Genomic DNA, 21141 nt, shown 5'->3' with positions numbered 1-21141 from the left:
AATTGGATTTATAAAAGCCAAAGTTTGTCTATTTTAGAAGAATATTTGAAAACCGTCCTTAGGCGAACCCGAATGACATAGCGCAAAAGTCATTTCTCGAGCGTAAACAGACAACGAACCACCCTTTTTCGGAAACTCTAGTCTAAATACATTTATACACGTATCATTTTATTGATTTTCATAAAATCTCTTGGCGACTCTGATTTTTAAATAAATAATATTTTAAGTAGTTATGTTTGATTAATTTAAATCGGGTTCATATTAAATAATTATTTAGCCTCCCAGATTATTTAAAATTTGAACAAATAATTAATTATTTTACATAATTAATTACTTATCGCTCCAAATATTTTTAAAAACTTTTAAAAATTAAATGTTTCATTTTAAGAGATGTATGGAAACAAAGGTTGAAACGCATCGAACATCAAGTCATCCCACGATATGATATTTCCCCCATATTGCCACGTGTCTGCTCGCCGCGGCATGTGCTATGGGACCAGGAGATGAAGATCTTGTCGGGGCGTTACAATTGTAAAAATATATAAATAAATAAAATTAAAAACTTATTTATTCTATATATAAATGAGTAAAATTGCTTTAATACATAAATTATTATTCTATAATTAAATATAAAATTACTTATTTAAAATAAATTTTATTAAATTATATAATATATTTTATTTAAATTTACTTTGAGTTTGTTGGGTGTGATACTAGTTTAATAAAGATTATATTTTTTTTTGTTTTACCAACATATTTAAAATTTATTTGTAAATTTATACCATACTAGTTTGTGCTATTAATAAAGTAAATATAATAAATACAATTATATATATATATATACAATTATATATATATAAATACAATTATATATATATATATATATAATTATATATATATATATATATATATAATTATACCTAAAAAATTGTTCTTATTAATAATCAAATTACTTAACATTACAATTTAACTTCATATCAAAATCTTTTAAAAATGTTCCTCTCATCTTTTCATAGTTCACTTAATCATTTTTCATGTTCTTATATTTTTTCAGGAAATCTTTCTCCTATTACATCAATTCTTTTTTCTTTTTTTAAACATAAATCCAAAATTGAATATGCAAAAACTTATTATAACTTGGTAATACAATAACTCATGTTCTTACTATCATGGATTCAAAGTCCTTACACACGTTTATAAATTCAAAATTAAATATCTTTCTCATTTTCCTCACTATAGAAAGTTTAGGGGATCTATTTTAGCTTTGTGGTATGAAACTTCCCTTATTTGAATTTGCGTGTAGTGTTACAATTTGACATAAAATGAAATAAAATATTTAGCCTCTTATAAGGGTCAAACCAATGGCAGTTACTATTAGAGTAGATGGAAATCCAAACTTGAGATGTCTCCAAAAGGAAAGATTATAGCCTAAATGAGGAGCCCGACGAGCCTGTTCACAAACTATCAAATTCGCGGCGGATCCCAAAAGAGAAAGGTTTCCAGCCACTGTACTCACCCAAGCCAACACGAGCCATGATCTTTTCTCCTCCTTTAATGATATCGCTGCAGCTGTTGCAGCAATTCGCCCTCCAAGCAACAAAACTGTCACAAACATATAATCATGTTACAAATTTCCTTCAAATTTTAAATTTTAAAAATGGAGAGACATACCAGTTGGGACATTTGAGACAACATTTGAGAGAAGAAGGATGATAGAAGCCAGAATTGCCAGTCCATAAACCCTGTTTATCTGGGCATATGGCTCTATAAAATCCCATAAGGCACTAGGAATTCCAGTTCTGTTAAATCCTTCCACAGTGATGAACATGCCGCAAAAGAATATCAAAAGAGAATAGGATACCTGAAAATAAAAAGAATTCATGTTTGAAGGAGATCCCGAATTGAAAAATACATTTATTACAAATGATGCAATTTTTTCATGATCCAAATTCTTTCAATGACTAACTGCAATTACAACAACAAAGTTTGTTGGGATTGTGAATTTTCGTGTGCTTGAGCTAATCTGGAGATCGATGTGTATGGATCAAGTATAGAAATTGTTGTGACTTGAGTGCCTTATTTTCAAATAATCAACTATCACATTACCAATCATTTCATCAGTTAAATTTAATCAAATCATTAACTAAAACATTTAAAATAAACAAAAATAATAATTCAATCATTTTACCCAAATAACCCCACTTCTACATCAAACAAGATTTCTTCAAATAATCTCCAAATGATCCTACATAAAAAAAGGCTTTGGCTGATTCTAACCAAATAATCCACCTTTACATCAAGCAATATTTTTTTCAAATAACCCAAAATCAAAGAAGACCTTAATGTACTCTTATAAACAGACATTATAACTTACGGTTATGGGGGCTTCTTCAGTTGGAATTATTTAAATAATTTTCAAATAACCCACTATCTTTTTATTCATTGTCTGATCTATCCCATCATCAATCAAAATACCCTTGATTTCCTTACAAAAACTACTTTTTCATTATATATTAATATGCTCGTATAACCCACTTTTTCATAACTTTAAGCAAACAAGATTATTTAAATAACCCCATTGCCTTATTAATTTGAACAAGCCCTCTACTATTGTTCCCGGGTGATAAATATTGTTTGTGGAACCTTGTTAAATCCTGTATTTATTAGTGTACTCTATTTTCAATCGATTTAGATTAACCTATTGTGGCTACTCCACACATTGTTAGATGGAACATGATAGAAAATGATGGAGAGTTATTTGCATTTGAATAGCAAGATACTTGTTATACTAATCAAACTAAACCCAGATTATAAAAAAAATAAAAGTAATCTACCTTCTCCAAGCATGGGCGAGCATCCTTGAAGTCAAGAACAACAAGTGCAAGTGCTGCAGTAATGGCTGTCCATGACATATTCAATCCCATGAGCAAAGAATCCAGCATACCCAATGTCACCATATAAACACAAGCCTTCCACAAAACCCTTTTCCATTTCATGCTCCAATCATTTGAATTCGAACTTAAATTTGAAATATTCCTTCGAGATTCCAGTTCGGTGTTACTCGCCTCCTTTATCTCATTCTCGTTATAAACAACACGATTCCTTACACTCTGATCATCTCGACTAATCACAGACGAAACATTAGCACTCAAACTCGATTCAATCACATCATTCAAATCATTACAGTTACCCGAACTCTGATGAGACATCGCTGCAGGAGAGAACCGATGAGAACCCACATCTTGAATATCATCTTGCACAACAACATCTTCTTCTTCATCTTTCTGTGGAGAAGACAGCAGGTTCCAATACATACCCACAAGTAATAAAGCATTTACACAAACTCCAACAATCATAGCAGGAACAATACCAAAAAGAAATTCCCCAAAAGTGATCCCACTTTGAACAGCTATAACTAAATTCTGAGGATTCCCAATTGGAGTAGCGGAAGAGCCAATATTAGCACTAGAAGCAAGAGCTAAAAGGAAAGGATGAGGTGGAAGATTCTGCTGCCTTGCGATTTTCAATACAAATTCAGTCAAAACAACACAAGATGTATCGTTAGTGAAAAGAGCACTTGAAATTGCAGATATAATGCAGATCCTACATAGTAAATCCTTAGGGCCTTTGCTCTTCCAAGATAGCAATTTGCCTAAATACATGAACATATCTGCTTTTTCTAAATAAACACTTACAACCATTGTTCCAAAGAGAAGACCAAGAATTGGGAGATCAATTGCGTCGAAGGCTTGTTCTGGGGTTATGACTCTGAAAAGCACCATTAGCATAGCTCCCAAGAGAGAACCTGCTGTTCTACCGATTGGAAGAAAAGGAACTGCTGGGAAAACAGCAAGAACCCAGAAGATAGCGAAGGCAATCGAACCGAGAGTCACTTTGACAGCTGCAGCCATTGCCATCTTTCAGTAGAAGACCCAGATGGATTTTCCCCTGCTTTCTCAAATGTTTATCATTTCTAAATCAAGATTGCAGAAGACAGTATTATTAATAATAGTAATGAAGATGTGTCTGAGTCATACAAGATGATTGAAGACTATAAAATGGGTTGTTACTGGCGGAGGTGTAAGTAAATAATGTGGGGTCAAATCTAGGTTAGATGGATGGATCTTGCAGACTATAAAATGGGTTTTATCCAACAGTTGAAAATACATAAGAATGGCATGAGCATGAGGTGAACTTCAAGAAGGAAGAATGATGATGTTGACTCGCAGTGAATCCTCTGTTGTCGTCATCACTTACCCTCCATTTTTAAATTAGTAATAAACAAGGATCCGAGATTATTTGAAAATATTGAAGATGATGGCAATAATTTTTATATTAGTCACATAGAACAAATAAGGTAATATAGAGTTTCATCTTTGATTATTTGGAATATATATATAAAAAAAACTGGTGGATCATAGAAAAGTAGTTTATATAAAATTATTATTATTTTTTTTAGAAAACAGAATTATTCATGAGTTCAATATCTCATCAAATTAGAAGGCCTGAGAAATAATAAAAGGCTTAAGAAATAATATCAATCTTTTGAAGTTGTTACCTATTAATTTTTTTATTTTTTTATTTAAAAAGTTAGCACAGTACCACGATTTTATTTTTTTATATATTTTAAATAAAAATCGAATTTATGACATTTGATTTTTTTTAAATTATTATTGTCAACCTTATCAAAGTAACTAAGTGGTAAGAGTTTGATTAAAAGATTAAAATATCAATAGTTCAAAATTTATTTTTATTGGGAAACACTTTTAGTTTAAGTGATGCATTAATGTAGGGTATTAATGTAGGGTTTCATGCTAGTTTCTCCTGAAATAGCATTTGAGCTACTCTAATTGGATAAGTTGTTACTTATTATTATTTAGGGTTAATTTGATTTCATTTATTTGCTCTAACTTATTCATTATATAAGTATATATATATATATTTTTTATATAATATTCAGTTTTTTTGAATTGGTAAGGCGAATTTTTCATGACACCCTATAGTCATGGCCTTCTGCTTAAACTCAAAACGTTTCAGATGAAATCGAAACCGTAACATTTTGATAAAATTTAAGATAAAGCTATGCAAAATTTAATATATTTTTCTAACATCGATTTTGAATTTCATAACAAATAAGTTTAAATAAGATTTGTTGAGCTTGCTAGAGATTTTTAGATTTCATCATGGCATTTACATGAATTTAGGTAAATATTTTATGAAGAATTTATATGTGAAAACATAGGAGATTAATAATTTATGTTTGTAACATAGGAGTTAAGAATTTGAATGTGATCAAGAATTATGAGAGACAAGGGTTCTGGTAAGACTGTTAGTTAAGGATACTCAATAATTGGAACAATAAGGTTTTAGAAATAAAAATTTCATATAATACAACAATATTATCAAAATTTATTTCATGTGTGACATCAATATATAATGTGCTGGTCAAAATAATTATCATAATTTACCATTGTGATATCATTCTTTAATGTGCTGGTCAAAATTATTATCATAAAACTTCCCTCAAGGCCCTTGTGACATCATTTAATAATGTGCTGGCCAAAAATCACAATCATAATTTTGTACTTTATTTTATTTTTTTAGTTGTTAAAATAAAAAGTGAGTGATTTTAATCATATTTGATATAAAAAAATATCATTAAACTAAATAAAACATTTTGAATAAAAAATTGATAAATAAAATGAAAGAAAAGTAAATCTTTGCCAAATTTAAAAATCATGCTACAATTAATTTTTTTTTCCTAAGCTACAATCTTTTGCCTGATGACATTTTTTATGTTATGACTGGAATTGCTCACCCATTGTTTATTCATATAGTCAAGATTAAGTGAGTAATGAAATGGCACACCCTTTTAAAAAAATCATTTCAAATATTCTTTAATTTCATTGGCATCAACCAAACCAAATAAATAATATAATATTGTTAGGTACAACTTAATTAATTAGATTTTATATTTGACTATGATTTAATAAAGATACAATAATAATTGATGTTTATTCTCAAAAAGAAAAACTAATTGATGTCAAATTTTAATTCTAAGCAAACATGTTTACTAGTGTTATGACAATTTTAAAAATTGGAAAACCCTGAAACAAATGAAAGAGTGACTAACAATCCCGTTTTTCTCAACGGATCAAATCAAAGGATAAGTAGGGGCGACACGATTTACTTATGGATGCAAATAATATAAACAAACATATTTATCTATTTATTAAGCGGAATGTCACTTATTCAACTCTAACTCGACTTGTTTTAAAAGAAAAAAAAATAGCAGGTCCCCTGACAACAAACCAGGATCCAATTTCTGATTTACAAAGGAATTAACTACACATCATATAGAAGAGTGTCCTTATACAAAGATCGAAACTGTTAGTCACCATTGTTCAAACATACCTTATCATGAGAGCTTCACATCGGAATGAGATCAAATGATCTGCTTCTTTGGCATTTCATTATGGTGCAGGATTGAACTTACGAACAAGAATCTTAAAGATAGGAAGAAGAATTATGTACAGTACAACCATCATGATTGGCGCTGCTACGAACCAGCCCAACAACTGCAGAGGAAGATGATCGTATTTTAAGATATTATCCAAATAGCAATCAATATTTACAAATGGAAAAATTGTGTTGATAGACGAGACACACAAACATACACACCCTCTTTGGACAAATATCTCGTATAAATGTAGATTCAGATGAGATCACATTTCTAAACAAAGAACATGGTCAGACATAAATACAAAAATCTATTAGTGGTTTCCCATCTGAGTTTGAATTCAGAAATAAGTTATATTAACATCATTCATAGTGTAATTCTAAACATCAACTACTATTGTAAACAGTCAGCTTTTTCTGATGCAAATAAGCTGTAATTGCTTTGCATGCTCAAATACTAATTCCATGTTGAAAGCTATTAACTTTACTCATACATGTTGACTCTTGGCTTTTAATTATAGTTTATCATTCATATTACTTTTCCTTTGGCTGAAGTAATTCATAATACTTGCTAAATTGATGAAATACCTACCCTCAAAATCTCTAAAACATCCATCAAATATTGTTTTAATTATGGACTTCACACAGGATTTTCTATACATATGGTCTGTCTTTCAGAAGGGACAATTCATATACAGGCTCACAACACTTGCAACAAACCCAATCAATGTCTGATCGGGAGTGGGATAAAGAGAGAAGGTGTGATAGAACCGATAGTATTAATGTTTAGTCACGGAGATGGTGAAGTTTTTGAGCCATACACTTGGGGGATTTGTTTGAATCAGTACAAAGATTTGTGAACTCAGCAGCTTTGATTCCCATGAAATGTTAATTTAGACATCTTCTTCGTATCGCCATTTATATGGGTGTTTTTAACATCCATTTAATGTTGATGACAATCTCTATAAGCAGCTAATGATTGGAGAATTCTGGTGTTTTTGAGTTTTGCCACAAAAGCAGAACTTTCCTAATAGTCAATCGTGTAGGATTGGTAGAAGCATCTGGCAACAAGAGATGCTTTGAATCTTTCAACACACCCATGTGTTTTGTGCTTGAATTTGAAGGGTATTTTTTAAAAGTCATAAAGACTCGAATGCACGGCCTTGTGGCTATGAGTTTTATAAACAAGTATTCTGATTTCGAAGACTTATTTGCATACAACGATCTTTTTTTTATTCAGCCCTTCGCACATGGACCATGTGTGGCTCTTCAATAAAGCTTGGGATTTCTTGGTCAACAGTTTTTTTTCTTCATTTGGGATTTTGGGATGATTGAGGGATCCGTGAATGAAGTTTGGTACATGCACTTTGTCAAAGTCATCCATACAAGCACAATATTTTTCTGACAAATCCTTGTAGAAGACAAAGTTGGATATTGGATGCACAGTATATGATCTTACTATACTAAAGAGTATCAATCTAAGGAAGTTTCATAATTTTGTTTCATACGTGATTAATCTTTTGATGGACTCAAATCCGGTTTGGTGATTTGATGACCATGTATTGAATATATTCTTCATCTTGTGTAAACATGGAACTCCTTTTTTAGAAGGCGATGATGGTAAATGCAAAGGGATGAAGGTAGGGGATTCTCAAGATGAGAATGAAGACGATGATGAGTTCATGTTAGGGGTGGATACCATGATACCGATTTTTCTTCATATTCTCTTCCAATATCACGGTAGAACAGTTTGTTTTTCAAAGAATGAGACATCTATGGTATTGAAGGTCTTTTTGAGGATGGAAAATAACATTTGTATCCTTTTGCAAGGGTGAGTTACCGAGAATATTGTATTTAATAGATCTATCTATACCATAAAAGCAATGACATATGTTAATAGAACAATAGACTAAAGCTTGTCTAAGTTGGTATTTGCTTACCATAGATTTCTCTGTAGTGTTTCTTGCACCCTTGTTTGCAAGAGACATTGGGTGTTTTTTACTTTTCCATTCTTAAACAAAAGCCGATGAAGACAATAGTTTTCAATAATAAAAAGCACACCGAGGAAGTAGAGAATAATGCCTACCGCGTTGAAAATGCTTTGCAGGACATCACGTGATGCTTCACCAGTCAAGACCTTTTTCAGAGCATCAGTACTTAAGGGAAAATGAGGTCCACCAGTAACAGCTTCACCAAGGCGTAAGAATGGAATCATAAGACTGCAAAGTAAACAATATCAGGAGCTAAACGATGATAAAAGATACACAAACAAGTCATAGAAGATATGTGGAGTTTTCTTAATGGTTTTCATTGGGTTATGTCACTCACCAACCACGACTTTTTCTCAGGAAGATCTCTAGTGTCGATTGGAAGCCAATTCCTATGATCATGTGGTGGACCATTTGGAAGGATCGCAATAAATGATTAAAGGCTTCAAAAACCATGTGTTTGCTTCTAATGTGAAAAGAGGCTTTTGCAACGAATGAGACTTCTTTGACTTAATAGGAATTTTAACCCCCTGTTTTTCTTTCCTGCTTTCAGTTCTCTTTGTATCATTGAACACATCTCATGTTCCATTTTCTAATATTTATAAAAAGTTGACATTTTCTAGTGTGGGTTTGTTTGTATGCTGTACTTTTTTTTCTAAGTGTTGAACTGTTAATTCATAGGTTTGATTACTTTCAAAATTAGGACAAAGGGTTGTTTTGTCCTAATTTCAAAAATCTTGTATCTTTCTTCCCTTTTGGGATTTTAATTAAATGAAAATAAATCATTTCCACTTCCCAAAAAAAAGTTGACATTTTCTTAAAAAAAAAAAAGAAATGCTAAAATATCTCCCATACTATGGAAAAGCGTCGTGTGGTGTACCGCATTAGAAAACTACAAGACATAATCTGTAAGTGAACAACTACAGTTACCTTTTAATGTACCAATAGCGGCCTAGTTGTTTTTCGTAATGTGCATATAGACTACACTCTCACATGTGTCATGGGTCCAAGACGTTACACATCAATACATATTTGACATTTTAATCATGCCAGACACTATATTAAACTACACTCCAAATTCTATCGAAAATCTTCTTATTCATAGTCATGTGGAGTGCAAGTGTGGTGTAAAATTAAGTTCAACCTAAATGTTATTGCTCATTCCATCCTGGACAGAACCCACCAACAGATTTAGAATAGTTTAGGTAGAAAAAGGAAAGTTAGTATACCTCAATTCTATTGGAGTAGCAATGAAGTTAGCTAACATCACAGTTGGAGCATGGCAGAGAGATCCAAGCAATGCTATAGCCATTGCACATAAAAAGAAGGTAACACCTGCCAGTATCAAAACAATATTAAGGTTATGATTAGAGGAAGTGACCAACTTTAAGCTAGAACACTCAAAGTGCAACATCCTATATCCAATACTAGGTTTCATGTTCAGAACAAGAAAATACTCAATAATTGTTCTTAGGGTTTATGTAAAAGGGAGAGTGAATTTATTGAAATATGCAAGCCAATGTATACAAATATAATCCCTCCTAGAGATTTTCAACAATCACAAAAAATTATATCAAAGCAACCAGTTTTTCGTGTCAACTTCAATAATTTATCTATATTCATTGAGAACAAATCAAGAGGCAATCCATATATCAGTGGAAAGGCACGATGTCTAAGTTCCAATGAATAAAACGGTTCTCAAAAATAATGTTTCTTTATTTCTCAAAATTACCATTTTATAGAGGTCGTTGAGTCAGTGACAATAACAAACAAAGGAATGAAAACAGAATTGAAAAAAAGGAGTAACAACAAACAAAGGAAACAAATAAAAGGGAGGTCGAAAAGCTAATTCTTTCTATGCTACTCGTAAAGGTCGATAATAGCCTCAACATAGGGGATAGGGGAACCCCAAGAGAATCTTAGACATAGTGGTGAGAATGGAGTTCTTAAGGACCTGAACAGCGGGGTTTTCCCTAAAAATTCCTCCAGTTACTTATTTCTAAAAGACGGTTATGGTCCTTTGACTAAAGGCGGCCATAATTGAGCTTCTTCTCGAGAATTTGAATTCTCAATAATTCTCTTGGTACTTGACAAGTCTTTCAATATGTTGCATCATATTTTTGGGAAATATCATCTCATTTAATATTTTAGATTCATACGGGAGGGTGTTCCAAATGTTGCCTATAAAGGCCATATTTGAATGGATGGAGATAAGAATATTTTGATAAATATAAAACATTTGAGCTTTTATAAATTTTTAGAAGAGTTGTCTTAACTCTATACTCTTTGGTGAATTCCTAGGGATGTAAGTGGTTAGTCTTGCCATGTATTACTGCTTATTTCTCCAAAAGCTTTCAACAACTATTTGCATAAGAAATAAATTAAACAACACACCTCCTTGACTCATTTATTGTTATTTCTTCATTTGTCTAGATTGCCAATATGTTTTCTACACTTCCTCTCAAGCAACGTGATATATTCTGTCCAAACCAATCATGGAATTTAGCTCATTTATGTTAATTCGGCCTTTGTTTAATAAATGTGAGCGCCTTGTCATCCATAGGGAACATGAGTCAAGCGGATTGGCTTATTTTCAATTTTCTCGTTAATGAAGTGTGAGTACATCCTCACATGTTTGGTTTCATCGTGATGAATGGAAGCAATATTGGTCACAAATTGATTATGGCGTAGAAATTGAATTAGATTCCACTTTCAAATCTTAAGTTCATTCAGTATTTTTTTTAAATGAAATTCATTCACATATGCCTAAGTTAGTACAACTCAATTTTCTACCTTGGCACTACTAGCAACCCTGGTCTACTTTTTCCTATGACAGGTTACAATTTTTTCCCAAATGAATGAACAATATCCAGATGGGCATTATCTATCACCGTTGATCCTATCCAATCAACATTCGTATAAACTAGTTTGTATTTTCTTGGACATGATCCTCTACGATACCTATCATAAGCATGAGGTCCTGAGACAGACGACCTCTCATATGGGCTTCGCCCGGACAATTTAACTTTACTTGGCTCAGTCTTTCCTAGGTCCTTTTTGGGAAATAGTGGTATGTGAATGACTACAATGATGTGATCAACATAAGCTTTGCCCAAAATTGGCAAACATACATCAAAGATTATGTTTGGATGAGTCTAAGTTAGATTAATTTTCCTATGAAACGTTGATTTTGCCCTTGTTAGCTTTTGGTTCATCAGTTTGTGGTATGAACTTTTAATTTGAGTTCATAGGAATCTCAATTGGCTTGTTTTCAGTCATTTTTGTTTCATGTAGTAGATCTAAGACATAATTTTGTTAAGATACTGAAATGTCTTTGAGACATCCAGTTACCTAAGATATTTAAGTGTTTGATTTCAAATTCCATAGACAACAGCAACTTGAGTCTTCTTATTACTTCAACATAATTTTATGCAAGAACAATATAATAACATATACAGTTAGAACTCTAATTTTTTCATGGAAAAAGTGCTTCACAAATAAGGTGTGATTTGTTTATGCCCCTTGAGTGTATCAATTCTTCTGAAAGACCTTTGCAAATTTTTTATTCAGGATTTATTGGATAAAAACCTTTTTCCCTATTTCGTTTATTATAGTGCTTTATTTGTTGTAATCATTTCAACGGATGATACGATGTTCGCGTTTATTGTAGCTTTAAAGGAAGTTATCATTTAATATCAATATTTGGAGATTTGATAGGATATCATTCACTACCTTATTTGTAGAGGAAATATTTGTTATATTTGTAACCTCTCAATGTATGTTTATTCATTCAAATAATCAAGAAAAGTTTGCAACTCTCTCTTGATTCGCCTTCTATGACAACCCTTTTCATCTCCATAGGCAGAATCTTCAAAAGATTACAAATTCATAAATTCGGAAGCTAATTTACTTTAGTATTGTGATTAAGATTACAGTGAAAAAATAATATATCATCATAAATGCAAATTACGAGCTGGTATTACGCTATCGCTCAACCTAAAATATTTAAAATTGATTAAACAAGTCTAAATATGAGGGGCTTAATGAAATCTCTCTTTTGCACTCCTACTCATCATCCACATTGAAAACTTTTAGAACACTATTCTTTATATGGTTTTTGTTTGCATTTCACCTACATAAAAAATAAAAAAAAGTTTGTGCTACCAATCATATACAAGTAGGGTTAGTGCACAGACTAGTTATTAACTAACAATGACCTCTTTTCAAAAAATAATGAACTTACAATGAATTACCCGACATTACATATAATTGCTCTAGGCTTGTACTAGCAGCAATTTGTTTCTAGAAAAAACTGTTACAAACATGCAAAACTGAATAAGAACCTTGGCCCCATAAACATTCAAGATTTCAACTTATCAAATGGAAATTTCATAGAAAACCTAGGCAGTAGGCACAGAGACCAGAACATTTCCCCAAAGCATCTACATTTTAGTTTTATCCGAAAGACCAAACCAACAAAATAGTCTGCATCCCAGAAAATGTATTCATCCTAGAAGATTGGATCTATTTATTTGATTCATTGAGTATTTCTCATATAACATTTTCCTAGCAAGCAACATTAAATCAAACCACGCAGCAGAATCAAAACATGCAGTTGGCTGATGAGCAGTAAAGAGTACAAAACAGAACAGAAGATAAACAACATTAAAGCATACCGCATATAGGAAATACTCCCAAAGCAAAGCCAAGAGCAGTAGAGAACGCCAATTGCTTGGGCTCCGCACCCCTGAACAAAATTAAGCAGCAAAATTGAAATACACAGAAACAAGAAGTGTAGGAAGAGATTACGAAGGGAGTATACTTGTTGAGGATGAGGACGAGCGGCTGGACGACCTTTTCCTGGAACCAGGAAACAACTCCATCGATTACATTCGGCATTTGTATATTGGTTGTAAATTGATGTTGAAAAGCAGAAGAGGGATTTGTGAATTGAAGAAGACCTATTTCACAAGATTAGGGTATCAAGAGGAATCTTATCGCTTATCTCATTATTGCTCAGGGGAAAATTTTCATCCCTATTCATTCTCTTTTTATTCGAACTACTCCTTCTTACCATTTTGGGAACGACACGTTATTCACTCCAACAACTCAATATATTGCACGTGTACTTTTTATTCGGTTGCATGTTATCAATGTTAATTTTTTTTTAACTTCTATTCATTCTAAAAAGTTATATATTAAAATTTAATTGATAAATAATAAAAATATATATATAAAATTAAAACAATTAAATAAGTTTGCGGACTCAGATCTGTTGTTCCAAAATTCTGCTGCATCATGTTCCACACTATCAAAACGACGTCAAATAATAATGCCGTTTAATCTCATTCTTCTTTTTACTTTTCGTTTCATCACTTTCATCTTTTCCAAGCTTTCTTTATTCGATCAGAATCCCCAAAATAGAACCGAATCAACTACCGATTTCATTGTTCTTCTTCAAATTTCACTTCCATGTATCTTCTCAAATTCGCAAAAGCAATGGGATGAACAAGCTTTTCATGCTAGGGTTTGAGGTAAAACTTCAACGAATTTATTTTTCTTGAACTGAGTTTATATAATCCTCTTCACAACATTTATATCAGGTACAAAGCCATAAATTTGAGGCTTCGATTAGATCACCAATTTTACAGAATCTATAGATCTATTGATATATTTTGCCTCATTAACGTGTTTGGATTTGCATAACTACGGGCTCAAATCAATAGTTTCATAAAATTACTTTTGATAGAAAAGTAGGGCTTGGCATGCTCACAAGTTATAACTAAATGATGTTGTTTATCAGGTTATTTTAGGATGTTTATGATATATATTGATATTTTTATGATATGGTTAGCCCAGTTAACTTATCCATTAACTCTTAGAATATTTTTCGGCACCCGAGGTATTCAAGTGGTTTGAAGATGAGTAGTTCAAATGTCATGATTATAGCGTCGAAACTTGTGAAAATGTTAATTCATTTGTGAAATATAAAGTTATTCCTCGAGGAAAGGGTTATCATCATATAGTTACACTTCATAAATCATGTGAAAAAGTTGAGTGTGATTGTAGAAAATTTGAGTTTACGGGGATCTTCTGTTCTCATATTTTGAAAATATATACGATCACCAATGTTTATGACATTCCTAGTGAATACATATTGAAAAGATGGACACGAAGTGCTAAAGTAGGATATGTTGGAGTCAAAGATTCAAATGTCACAGTATCTTTAGAAAATAGAAAACAAATGGTGCAAAAAAAATTTCTAATTAAGAGTCAATGGATAAGTTAACCGGACTAACCATATCATAAAACATCAATATATGTCCTAAACATCCTAAAATAAATTGATAAATAACATCATTTATAACATGGCAAGCCCTGCTTTTCTATCAGAAGTGATTTTACGAAACTATTAATTTGAGACTGTAGTTATGCAAATCCAAACACTTTAATGAGGCAAAATATATCAATAGATCTATAGATTCTGTAAACCTGATTATATAATTGAAGCCTCAAATGTATGGCTTTAAACCAGATATAAACATTGTGAAGAAGATTATATAAACTCGGTTCAAGAAGAATAAATTCGTTGAAGTTTTACCTCAAATCCTAGCGTGAAAAGCTTGTTCATCCCATTACATTTACGAATTTGAGAGGATGCCTACAAGTTAAATTTGAAGAAGAATAAGGAGATCGGTAGTGGATTCAGATCTATTTTGGGGATTCTCATCAAAGAAAGAAAGCTTAGAGAAGATGAGAGTGATGAAATGAAAAGTAAAAAGAAGAAAGAGATTAAATGGTATTATTATTTTGGTCTGTTAAGGGCTGATAACCAGAGAGTGGGATATTAAGACGATGGCGATGAGGGAGTCTAAAGACCTCAATAAGATGGAGCTCTTTGACTTGATGGTCGATCTAAAGGCCTATGAGTTCGAGTTGAACTATAGAAATGAAGAGAAGCACCCCACATCCACCATCATAACAAAGGCATTGATGACTGTTAAGGAGTCATCTACTGTCACTGCTGTGAAGGCTACTGCTATGCAGATTAGCAGCAATGCCATGGCTCTTTTCATGAAGAAAATCTGCAAATTCACACTTCAAGGAAGGAAACAGCAAGCCGAAACATGATGAGAAAAAGAAAGATGAGAAAAAGAACAAGAAAGAGCTTAAGACTCTCATGGCGGCTGAAAATAAAGCCAAGTGGGCCGACAGCGACTCAAATGATTCATCATCCAACGTCAGTGATGATGAAAATGTCACTTGCTTCATGGCAAAAGAAGAAGTTGACTCTGAGGTATTTGATTTCTCCTCTGAAAAATTATCAAGAGATGAGTTAATTACTGCACTCAATTACATGGTCATTGAGTACAAGAAACTGTCAAACTCTTTTGATGAACTAAATTTGAAAAACAAATCTGACAGCTCTTCTTCATCTCAAAACAATGATTCTGAAGTTTTTGAAAACAAAATGGCTGAGCTCTCATCTGAGAATGAGAAGCTCAAGGAAAATGTTCAAACTCTATTTTCTGAAAACCAACGTTTGACATATGTGGTCGGTTCCTAGACGAAGTCTGGAGATGCAGTCAGACAGCAGATAAGTATGCTGAGGCCTGCCGGATGCAAATCCGGTTTAGGATTTGATGGCAATGACTCAGACAAGTCTTGTGAAAAGTTAAACCCAGAAACTGACAAGTTTAAGTCTATAAACTTTGTCAAAGGGAGTTTAACTGAGAATGGAACTGATCCAAACTGTGATGAGTTAACCTTAAAGGATGAGATTACTTATGTTCCGCCAACTGTTAACTGACTGAAACTTAAGATGGAAGCAGCCAACAAGTCTGACATATTAAAACTTGACAGAAAGTCAATGAGTTTTAGACAAAAACCATCCTCTAAGATTAATAGTTCAGCTGCTAGCAGGAAGACGTCTGCTAAATCTAAATCATACGCACCGATCACAACGCAACATGGGAAATCCATAAAAATAATCAAAGTATGGATTCCCAAAGGACTTATAAGCCATGGACCTAAAGAAAAATGGGTACCAGATTCATTATTGACTTTGAATGCAGGTAAAACAGGAAAGCAATTTGGAAGAGCCAAACGGCATCTGGACAGACGGCTGCTCGGACATAGCATATGACAATCAGCAGCCTGAAATGGCTGACATCTTCTCAAAGCCACTTCTCGAGTCTAAGTTTTCTTACCTTAGAAATATTTTTAGGATTGTTAGATTATGATAATGCCTAGATTATGTTTAAATCATGAACTCAACTAGTTTTGATAATTTAGTTTAAATAATAAAAAAGGGGGAAATTGTTGGGTTGAAATTTTTAATGAACTCAACAGGTTTTGATAATTTAATTTAAATAATCAAAAATGGGGAAATTGTTGGGTTGAAATTTTTAATGAACTCAACAGGTTTTGATAATTTAATTTAAATAATCAAAAAGGGGGAAATTGTTGGGTTGAAATTTTTAATTGATTTAAAAATAACTTAACAATTTTGATTTGATGATTGATGAAATAGTTTTTTGGATAAAACTAAGTTCAATAATTGTTAGTCATATCAAATATATAAATATATATTTAGATATCAACATCTTAAATGGTGTAGTGGTAAGCATGCCCACCTGTCATACAGGTGACCTGAGTTTGAATCTCACCAGGTGCAGAATTAATAGTTAGAGTTTTGTTAATTTGCAGGCACAGCTGAAAGTCGACGCGCGCGAGCAAAGTCAACGCGGAGCTAGACCGATTTTATGAAAAATGTCTAATGTTAGACGTGGGGGTCTAACCAGAGGAATTAGACGTGGAGTCTAATAGATGCAAGGAATTAGACGTGCAGTCTAACTCAGTGGAGTTAGACGTGCAGTCTAATAGATTGTGAAAGTTAGACGTAAGTCTAACTCCTTCAGACAAGTCTAGGGTAGAACCGGAATTAGACGTGCAGTCTAATGGTTATTGGATAATTAGACGTGTAGTCTAATTAAGTGAAAGTTAGATGTAAGTCTAACTCTTTCAGATTAGTCTGAAGTGATTGCAATTAGACGTAAGTCTAATTCTATTAGACTAGGCGATCTAATAGACTTTGTTATTAGACGGGGATGTTTAAATTTCATTAGACTAATTTTTACAATCCGTCTAACTAAAATACGTCTTATGCTCAGCTTAAGTAGTATGCTTGAAGCAAACACTCGTCTACCCACGTGCTCTAGCTGTACGCTACTCCTGCTCTACTCTCCTATGAAGATTAGTACGACAGCCAGCTGTAACCAATTGATGAATGCCACGTAAGTAAATATTCTTCCCACTTCTTGTTCTGTGCAGGACAATTTCAGAAGAATATTTAGCCACTACCAGATTGGTACGGCCACGTTCCATATGCACAGTGCCTGCTGTACTTGTGTACTATGGGCGACCTTCCAATGGATGCTTGCCACGTATCCAAAATGAAGATTCGACCGTTGAAGCTTTTCAAAAATATATTGATGCCTAAGGATGAAGATGAAGATGAAGCAAAAAAAACAAGACAGATGTTGAAGCTTTCTCTCTCATTGAATAAAAAGATTTCCAGAAGCTTGATTTCTTGAAAAAACTTACTCTCTCTCTAGATATTTTATTCTTAAGTGTATTTTGTAAATCACTACGTGAAGTTGAGAGATAAGTTACTAGACTATTTGATAGTCATTAACAGTGTGTTTTAAGTTGAACAGAGGTTGTTCTGTTCAACAGAGTATTAGCTAGTCAGCTAACTATATTTGATTGAAAAGTATAGTGAATCCTTCCGGTGGTTGGAAGAAGGGGTGACGTAGGAGAGTTTGCTCCGAACATCCATAAACAATCTGCTGTGTTATTTACATTATGTCATCTTCTCCTTTTTTGGTTTAGCTTCAAACCTAAGCAAACGTTTCCGCACTTGAATCGTTCAAGAGTTTGCAAAGGTTTATGAAGAATAGAAAGAGATATTAATCCCTAACAGGATTTCTATCAAACTGTTTATCCGAAGTCGTCAACAATAGCCAGACCCCCGTCTCTATTGGTGCCGCTGATCCTAACAGAAACTTGTGAGAATGTTGATTCATTTGTGAAATATAAAGTTATTCCTCAAGGAAAGGGTTGTCATCATATAGTTACACTTCATAAATCATGTGAAAAAGTTGAGTGTGATTGTAGAAAATTTGAGTTTGTGAGGATCTTCTGTTCTCATATTTTGAAAATATATAAGATCACCAATGTTTATGACATTCCTAGTGAGTACATATTGAAAAGATGGACACGAAGTGCTAAAGTTGGATATGTTGGAGTCAAAGATTCAAATGTCACTGAACTATGTTTATAAAATAGAAAACAAATGGTGCAGAAAATTTTCTAATTAAGAGTCAATGGATAAGTTAACCGGGCTAACCATTTCATAAAACATCAATATATATCCTAAACATCCTAAAATAACTTGATAAATAACATCATTTATAACATGGCAAGCCCTGCTTTTCTATCAGAAGTGATTTTATGAAACTATTGATTTGAGACTGTAGTTATGCAAATCCAAACACTTTAATGAGGCAAAATATATCAATAGATCTATAGATTCTGTAAACCTGATGATCTAATCGAAGCCTCAAATGTATGGCTCTAAACCAGATATAAACATTGTGAAGAAGATTATATAAACTTAGTTCAAGAAAAATAAATTTGTTGAAGTTTTAACTCAAATCCTAGCGTGAAAAGCTTGTTCATCCCATTACTTTTGCGAATTTGAGAAGATACCTACAAGTTAAATTTGAAGAAGAATAAGGAGATCGGTAGTGGATTCGGTTCTATTTTGGGGATTCTGATCAAAGAAAGAAAGCTTAGAGAAGATGAGAGTGATGAAATGAAAAGTAAAAAGAAGAAAGAGATTAAACGGTATTATTATTTTGGTCTGTTAAGGGCTGATAACCAGATTATCAAAACGACGCCGTTTTGATAGTGTGGAACAGGAAGTAGCAGGATTTTGGAATAGATCCGAGCCCCTTTTTATTCGGTTGCATGTTATCATTGTTATTTTATTTTTGTTAACTTTTATTATTTCCAAAAAGTTATATATTAAAATTTAGTTGGTAAATAATAATTTTGTTTTATAAAATTAAAACAAATTAAATAAGAATCTAAATATTAAATAACACTATAAATTTGTAAAAATTAAAATTTTACTCAATAATACCCAATTTTTTTAAGGTGATCTAAATATCAAAGCCAATAAATTAGAAAAGAGAGTAATTCAGCAAACTAAAAAATGTCAACAAAATATTATGAGTAAATAATAAAAATTGTTTTTCCCCATGAGTGTTAACAACGCAAAAAACAACAATTTGTCAAATGATAACTCACATTGAAAACACTCAAATTTAGAAAAATAAAAAATTAATTAACATAACATTTAAATAACTAAACTATTTTACTTTTATCAAATTTATTATATTAATTTAATAGAACCTAAAATATATAAATGTTTTAACTCAAAAAGCAGATTCCTCTAAGGCGAGGGAGCAACTTGCGGTGCACTCGTTCCGTTACTGTTAGAAATTATAATAATAATAATAATAATAATAATTAAAGAGTTTTTTTTATTTAAGAGTCTCTTGGATTGTCCAAGTCTCTTAGTCTTATCTCTAGTAAATGAGACTCTTCATATCTCTTAGTTTAATGTCTAAGTTTTCTTTTTACTTTATATAAGTTTGTAATAGTGTTCTTATTTCAATAACTTCAATAGACATAATTTTATTTCAAGTTTGTTTCATTCTCTAAAGTCTTTATTCACTTTCTAATAAGTTTCTTCACGGTTCGATCATCGAAGTTCTGTTTTTGACTTCGTTACATGGTATTAGAGATGTGGTAACTTTGGTCAAGAAGGTATTGTTGTTATTCGATATGGAAAGTGGTGGTCGTGTAGCTGGACTCAGTTTGGAGTTGTTAAATCAATCAAACTATCGGATATGGAAGACCTGTATGGAATCGTACTTGGTCGGGGAAGACTTGTGGGACATCGTCGTTGACGACAATGATGTAGTTCCTGATGATGTTGCTAAAAATGTGGAAGCATCGAAGAAGTAGAAGAGACTCAACATGAAGGCATAATTTATGTTAAAGAGGTTTGTTGGGTCAAATTTATCTTGATCATTGTTATTTTGATGATGTATGAGTAAAACTTAATTATGATTAAGAGTAGAATCAATAAAGCTAAGCCGTCTAATTGTTTCTATGTAGGTGCATCAGATTTGGCTAAGTTATACGTGGTCTAAGCAGGCTAATTAGACATGTCAGTCTAACAAATACGTAGTTAGACGTGTCAGTCTAATAGATACGTAGTTAGATGTGCAAGTCTAACAGATATTTAGTTAGTCGTGCAAGTCTAACTCCTTCAGATTAGTTTGAAGTGATGTAAGGTTAGACGCTACAGTCTAACTCCATTAAACATGGTAGTCTAATGGATCTCTCTGATAGACGTTGGCGTCTAACTCTATTAGACTTGGTGGTCTAATGGAGCACATTTAATGCATCGCTTCAGCAGCCGTCTGAAGTTAGCATACACCCACGATCAGTGCGCTAGCTACTTGCATCAAATGAATGAACGCCACATACGCAAATATTCCTCCCACTACTTGTTTAGTACAAGACAGTTGCAAAAGGATATCCCGCGCACTACCGT

The 21141-nt window shown here is 32.6% G+C and overlaps 2 protein-coding genes across 2 annotated transcripts; both read right to left on the bottom strand.

The window, feature by feature from the left end:
- Nucleotides 1-1201: 1201 nt before the first annotated feature.
- LOC124937904 (silicon efflux transporter LSI2) lies at nt 1202-4122 on the bottom strand. The gene is made up of 3 exons (XM_047478236.1): nt 2835-4122; nt 1672-1861; nt 1202-1602 (listed from the first exon to the last, which is right to left on the bottom strand). The coding sequence occupies exons 1-3, from the start codon at nt 3915-3917 to the stop codon at nt 1337-1339; spliced, it is 1539 nt and encodes a 512-aa protein (XP_047334192.1). The 5' UTR covers nt 3918-4122; the 3' UTR covers nt 1202-1336.
- Nucleotides 4123-6203: 2081 nt separating this feature from the next.
- On the bottom strand, nt 6204-13515 carry LOC124938954. Its single transcript, XM_047479475.1, has 5 exons — nt 13270-13515; nt 13124-13194; nt 9677-9782; nt 8546-8678; nt 6204-6578 (listed from the first exon to the last, which is right to left on the bottom strand). Exons 1-5 carry the CDS (start codon nt 13344-13346, stop codon nt 6474-6476), a joined length of 492 nt encoding a protein of 163 aa, XP_047335431.1. The 5' UTR covers nt 13347-13515; the 3' UTR covers nt 6204-6473.
- Nucleotides 13516-21141: the final 7626 nt, after the last annotated feature.

The sequence above is a fragment of the Impatiens glandulifera genome, chromosome 5, assembly GCF_907164915.1.
Source record: "Impatiens glandulifera chromosome 5, dImpGla2.1, whole genome shotgun sequence".
Classification (NCBI taxonomy): Eukaryota; Viridiplantae; Streptophyta; class Magnoliopsida; order Ericales; family Balsaminaceae; genus Impatiens; species Impatiens glandulifera.
The sequence above is the reverse complement of the archived record's forward strand: the minus strand, read 5'-3'. Positions and strand labels throughout refer to the sequence as shown.

Bases quoted from the DNA above. Each gene is read 5' to 3' on its own strand.
- LOC124937904 (XM_047478236.1), bottom strand. From the start codon at position 3,917: ATGGCAATGGCTGCAGCTGTCAAAGTGACTCTCGGTTCGATTGCCTTC. The intron at 1,862-2,834 runs GTAGATTACTTT...TTTTATTTTCAG, and splicing joins CTCGCCCATGCTTGGAGAAG to GTATCCTATTCTCTTTTGAT. The intron at 1,603-1,671 runs GTATGTCTCTCC...TGTTTGTGACAG, and splicing joins TGTCTCAAATGTCCCAACTG to TTTTGTTGCTTGGAGGGCGA.
- LOC124938954 (XM_047479475.1), bottom strand. From the start codon at position 13,346: ATGCCGAATGTAATCGATGGAGTTGTTTCCTGGTTCCAGGAAAAGGTC. The intron at 13,195-13,269 runs GTATACTCCCTT...AATTTTGTTCAG, and splicing joins CTCGTCCTCATCCTCAACAA to GGGTGCGGAGCCCAAGCAAT. The intron at 6,579-8,545 runs GTAGGCATTATT...CTTCCTCTGCAG, and splicing joins TGCAAAGCATTTTCAACGCG to TTGTTGGGCTGGTTCGTAGC.